General features: G+C 53.0%; 1 protein-coding gene across 1 annotated transcript in view; it reads right to left on the minus strand.

Moving 5' to 3' along the window:
• SLC6A9 (solute carrier family 6 member 9) overlaps window positions 1-5,280 on the minus strand; it is a 29,124-nt gene extending 23,844 nt beyond the window's left edge. Inside the window, 1 exon segment of the mRNA XM_007953072.2 lies at window positions 5,247-5,280. Coding sequence (XP_007951263.2) covers window positions 5,247-5,280 — 34 coding nt within the window.
• Between the last annotated feature and the right edge of the window lie 720 nt (window positions 5,281-6,000).

Raw genomic sequence — 6,000 nt, forward strand, 5'->3', positions numbered from 1 at the left:
CCAGGAGATGCCTAGACACCACATGGACAGGAAGGTGGGTGTGAGTGGACTGGTACTGGAAGGTACAACTCCATTTGTAAATTGCTAAGTCGGTTGAGGGCCTTGTACACAGTAGGAGGCATGTGTGAATTTTTGTGTGAAGATCGGGACCACTTTTCTGTGAATTCCGTAATGTAGTTACCCCATACAAAACAGAGCAGAATAACTAAATAACAACAAGGGAAAAAAAAATCCAGTGAATTTATATTAATGGTAGAATAATTTGGAAAAGGATAGTGATATTGGTTGCAGAACATAAAGAATGTAACTGAAAAATTGTTGAATTAGTTAATATTTTGTTATGTATATTTTTAACCATAATAAAAAAATAAAAGGGGGGGACACAGGCTCTGGAGTCAGAGAAGCCTGCCAGTTTCTCCCTATATACGACCTTAAATAAGTCACTTAACCTCTCTGGTCTCAGATTCTTCATGTCTAGAATGGGGCTTGGGAGCTCTGGTAGCATAGTAGCTAAGACACTTGCCTGCTCACCAGAAGGCTGGCGGTTCAAACCCACCAGCCACTCCTCGGAAGGAAAGTTGGGCAATCCTACTTCCGTAGTGATACTGCTTCGGAAACCCAAGGAAGGGTCGCTATGAGTCAGGGCTGACTCGACGGCACATAACAACAACAACAACAGAATGGGGCTTACATTCATCCAGCATTGACTCCCGTGAGCATCAGTCATAATAGTAATAACACATACCCACTGCCATCGAGTTGATTCTGACTCAAAGTGACCCCCACTGGATTTCCAAGGTGGTAAATCTTTATGGAAGTAGATTGTCCCATCTTTCTTCCACAGAGCAGCTGTTGGGTTTGAACTGCCAACCTGTCCATCTGGTTAACAGTCAAATGCCTTAGGCACCGCACCACTAGAGTTCCTTAGATAACACATGGTAGCACTTATTATAAGCACTTGAGTGCTGTCCTAAAGGCTTTACATGTATTAACTTATTTAGTCCCTTCAATAGCCCCATGAGGTAGATACAATATTATCCCCATTTTTGAGGGGAAGATGGGGATTGGCCTTGACTCAGGCAAGTCTCCTAAGGATGGCCCCAGACCCCACTGACTCAGCGCTCACTGGGCCAGCCTCAAGCAGCCTGTTCCCCAGACATGCTCCCCTGACTTCCTGCGGGCACAAACTGAGGGCCAAGGCCCTGGCTAGGCCACTGGCTCTAGGAAGACCCAGTCACCCATGATGCCCAAATGCTCACTTCCACCCAGGGTGGGCTCTGGGCTCTGGCTGCCCTGGCCTGGGCTTGATGCCCAGAACAGGCAGCCCTGGCTGGATGGCTTTCCCTGGCTCTGGCCATGGGGACAGGAGGCGGCAGCAGCCCAGCTGGGCCTTGGCCGTAATGAGGCCTCATTAGTGGGATCCAGCTGCTCCAGCCCCACTTAGGGAGGCCGATTCCCCAGCCCTTGCCTCTGACTTTCCTCAATAAGAGTGGGCATGCTTCCAGAGGGGCAAGGAGTCTAGGGGCTTTGTTGTCCCCTGTGATTCTGGAAGGAAGGTCCCGCTGAGCTAGGACTGCAAAATGCTTGGGGTGGGGGATGGCGAGGGCACAGGACTGAGTAGGTGGGCTCAGTGAGGGTGGGAAGGCTACACAGGGAAGAAGAGTGAGGGGAGGGCAGGGTCCTGGGGCCAGAGAGGAAGTCTGAGGAAGGGTGGGCCTTTCCTTTGGATCAGGATATTGCCCATTTTATGGGGGAGGAAATAATCATACATCCAGGATCAGTGGAAGCTAATTGCTCAGGCTGTCCTGGCTAGGCAAGCACCTCCTCTTTGCTAAGCACTATATTAGAAGAGCACCCACTCTGTACCAGGACCTATGTCAAGAGAGTGCCCACTGTGGGCCAGGATCTGTGTCAGGAGCGTACCTGCTGTGGGCCAGGGCCTGGGTTGAGAGAGTGCCCACTGTGTGCCAGGATAAGAGAACACCCACTGTGTGTCAGCGCCATGCCAACTGAGCCCCTGTGGTATTCTAGGTCCTGCACTAGATGAATGTTCCATGTGTGCCAAATTCTGTGCTAGATGAGGACCCAATGTATGGCAAGCCACAAGTCAGGTAAGCACCCATTGTGTGCCTGGCACTGTGGAGCGGAGTGTCCACTGTGTGACAAGCTCTGTACTAAGGGAGTGCCCAGTGTGTGATGAGTCTGTACTAGTTGAGCACTTGCCTCGTGCCAAGACTTGTGCCAAGGGACTGCCCTGTGTGTGCTAAGCCCTGTGCTTGGTGAGCTCCCAATATGTGCTAAGCCTATATACTTGTCACATGCCAAGACTTGGGCTGGGTGAGTACCCACTGTGCACCAGGCCCTTTGATGGATGCTGCAAACAGGAGGAGTCCAAGCTTTCATATCAGAGTACAATAGAACGGGTGAGGGTGGGGCAGCCTGAGGCAGCCTATGGTGGATTCAGATGCTCTGGCGCTCAGAACCCTAGCCCAGGTGACTCTGCTATTATTCATCACAAGGCAGAAGCATTCACCAGTGGCAGAAGAAACAAGTTTGCTGAGAGACATGGGAAGAGGTCAAAGAGACTCACCTTGACTGGCCAAGACTTGATCTGGGCATAGAGGAGAGGACTGAGTTGGCCAGCCTATGAATTTGAACTTTGTGGTAAGACCATGGGGTTAAAGTACAGCCAGTGGGGGCTCTCATGCCTCTTGTCTTGGACTCCTCTCCTCCAGCTCCCTTGTCCTCTGAGACCCAGGCAGCCCCACCCCACACGTGTACAGAAGCACTAGGTCTCCAAGGAAGAACCACTCCACCCCACCCCTGATGCCCCCAAGCATCCCAGCTGCTCCTATAAGCTCAGAGGCACCCTGGCCAGCTGGGTTCTCGCATGGCCATGTCCTAGGAGCTGCTGAGGCGTGAGCAGGCAGTTGAGCTGGCCTGGCAGAGACCATCTGGGCTGGGAGTGGGGGGAGGGAGCACGTGCAGCCAGCATGTGGGCCTGGGCACGTGCTGGGAAGTGGCTTACTCCTCCATGGGGCACCTGCTCCAGAGCCCAGCAGAAGGTCCAAAGATGACACAGGGTATCTGTCAATACTGAGGACACCTGAATGGTTCATGTTCTCACCCCTAAACCTGGGGCAAAGGGATGAAAGTAAGGACTCCATGGTTATGGACCAGCTGCCTCCTCCCCACACACTGGACACAAATAGAGCAATTGAGACCCAGAGAGCAGGGGAGGTCCAAGTGCCACTAGGCTTATAGATATGACCCTCAACATCCTCTCTTCTGACCTCGCATAGCATCCAGAAAAGGAGACAGTCTGAAAGGAGCTTCCCCAGCCACTTTCCCTTACAGTGCCTACTTAGCTGCCCACAGGGCTTGGCAGAGGCTGCCCAGTGCACCTCAGAGGCTGCCTCCTAGAGACCTGAATAGAGGCGGCTTCAGCTCCACACTGGGGCCAAAGAATAGAGTAGCCCAAGGTCATCAGCAGAACTGAAAAGGAGGCAGGAATAGAATCTCTGAGCAACCAAGGGGAGTGCCCCTGGGACAGATGCTATGAGCCTTGAGCTCAGAAGTGGCAGGCAGAAGCCAAAGGGCAGAGGACACAGAGGAAACTGAGCTTCAGCTATCTTTAGGCACATCCTGGTGCTGGGAACGGGAGTCCCAAGGCAGCATTTCTGTCCACAGACGGGTTGGCCAGTGCAGCACAGGGCCGGGAAGCTCACTCAGGCAGGGCTGTTGCGACATTGCGATTCCTGCTCTCTACGCTGCCCACGTAGGCCCTCTCTCTTTCCTGTCTGCCCATCCCATCCCAGTCCTTCCAGGGTCACTCCAGAGACAGAACAGTCAGGGGTTGCTCAGAGGACCTAGAATCTCTATGGAAGGATGGGGCAGATCCATGTCACCAGCCCTACTATACGCCCACAGCAATTCCAAGACTTCTCCCAGGAAGGTGAGGGCAGTTCTGGGTTCTATCACAGGATCTGCAAGTGTTCAGGTCAGCAACACCCATCTGTGCTCATTTCTCAGCCCTTAGACTTCAGGTTGGCTCAGGGCTACTTTAGGAAGCTTGATTTATCCAGGTTCATCCAAGCAGGAAAATGTATGCAAAGGCCCAGATCAGAGCAGTCCTGGAGATTGGGGAAGGGGCTGGGTGCTGGAAGTTTAGAATGGTGCTGGAAAGAGGATCCTGAGAGCCCGGAACACGACTGCTCATCTCCTTCCCCCAAACTATGCCTTTGGTCCAGGTACTTTGAGTCCCAGAAATTTTTGGTGAGAGCAAGGCTTGTTTGGGGAGGGTTTAACAGAGACACCAAGACAATCAGTCTTTAACTGAAAGAAGAGGGGGAGAAGAAAGCTGAGGCAGGGACCACACTCGGTCCCTGGCTTCTTCCCCTCACAACTGCCCAGTCTAGCTTATCCCTGAATCGAGATCTCAAGAGAAGAAATACAACCACTGCCTCTTGGGTTAGGGTCTGGCTTCCTTCTCTTAGTTCTGCTTCCTGTGAGGACACTGCTCCATCCATCAAGGAGGCTTGCTCCTTTACGCCCTTACCCAGGCCCTTGCCCTCTTCAGAGTTAAAGCTCCTGTTTCTCACTAGGCCTCACCACCATGCCTTCTGTGCTCCGAGCAGAAGACAAAGGAAGGACAGGGCTTGGGGAAAGTAGGAGTGGGAGATTTTCTGACAGACCTCGGGAGCCTATTCACAATGACATGCCCTTTGTCTCTTGTCAAATCCGAATGTTACTTGTTCTGAGTGAGAAGGAAACCTGAAAAGTAGAGAAAAGCCCAGCTGGGGCTGAGGAAACCCTTGATCAGCACATGTTGAATACTCCCTGTGGTAAAGTGCCGGGGAGTGGTGGGGAAAGCAAGGTGCCAGCCATGGGACAGCACTAGGTATTCTACTGTCCTCCCTGCAGGACGACCTAGATCCTTCCCTCCAGAGTATCTCCAGTGACAGAGATGGGGCAGTGTGCCTCTTGCTTCCCAGCATGCCTATATGGGCTCTGTGGCAGAACCTGTGCTGCTGTGGGCTTGGAACTGTAGCTCTGTCTAACCTGCTGGGTAAGGGACTACCCTGCCAGGAGGTTGGGACAGCCTGAGCACTCAGGAGCCCCGGAAGTGCCAGACCCAGGCCTCATGGAGCCACCTAGGCCCTCCTGTCACGGCAAGTAGCTAGCAGAAGGTCCCAGAGGAGACAGTGCTCATGACCCTCTCCCTCCCTGCAGTCTGGTCCCTGTACTCACCAGCATCCCTTTGGCACCTTTTCCTACCATGGCGGCAGTGGGTTGGGGGCTCTGGAGTCCCGGACGACACTTACAGGCTCTTCTTCCAGCACCTTCAGACCACAGACCTCAGGAGCTGTGGAGAGAGCAGGGTGAAGTGAGGACCTGGCATGGAAGGGGCAAAGCAGGTGGCCCCCAGGCTTCCCAGCTCTTGCCCTTCCGCCTGCCAGGACATTTTCACGTCCGGCTCCTTTCTGGATGACCCTCAGATCCAGCTCCCTCCTAGCTCTTCTCCCGACCCTTCCCCTGTATCCCTTGGTTTCCAGGCTTTCCTGTCCCAATGGGCAAAGGTCTATTTTTGACTCTCCAGATGCCCAATTCTATAAAAGATACAAAATGAACACAGTCCTGGGCTGGGGTCCAATTCCTTCATCATCTGTGTGAATGGCTTCAACTTTCCCCTAGAGGGGAGTCAGCTCGAATCAGTGTACTCCCCAGCCTCACCCCAGCCAAGCAGCCAGGATAGCCCTTTCCCATCCTGGTGTCTCTTCCTGGTGCCATTCGGCTTGGGCTCCATGGTGTCTGGGCTTGTTGTTGTGTCACTAGCTGGGGCCATCAGCTCATGGTCCCAAACACTCCATGTGTAGTCACATCTCCCTGCTTTTGCTCAGGCTGTCATTTCTGCCTACAACACCTTTCCTCCTTGTTGGCACTCTCCTCCAACAGAACGAACAAATTACTTCCTCCTTTTTGTTTTGCACAGATTTCTGC

Source organism: Orycteropus afer, unplaced genomic scaffold (assembly GCF_000298275.1).
Source record: "Orycteropus afer afer isolate SDZICR_OR568_19922 unplaced genomic scaffold, OryAfe1.0 scaffold00370, whole genome shotgun sequence".
NCBI lineage: Eukaryota > Metazoa > Chordata > Mammalia > Tubulidentata > Orycteropodidae > Orycteropus > Orycteropus afer.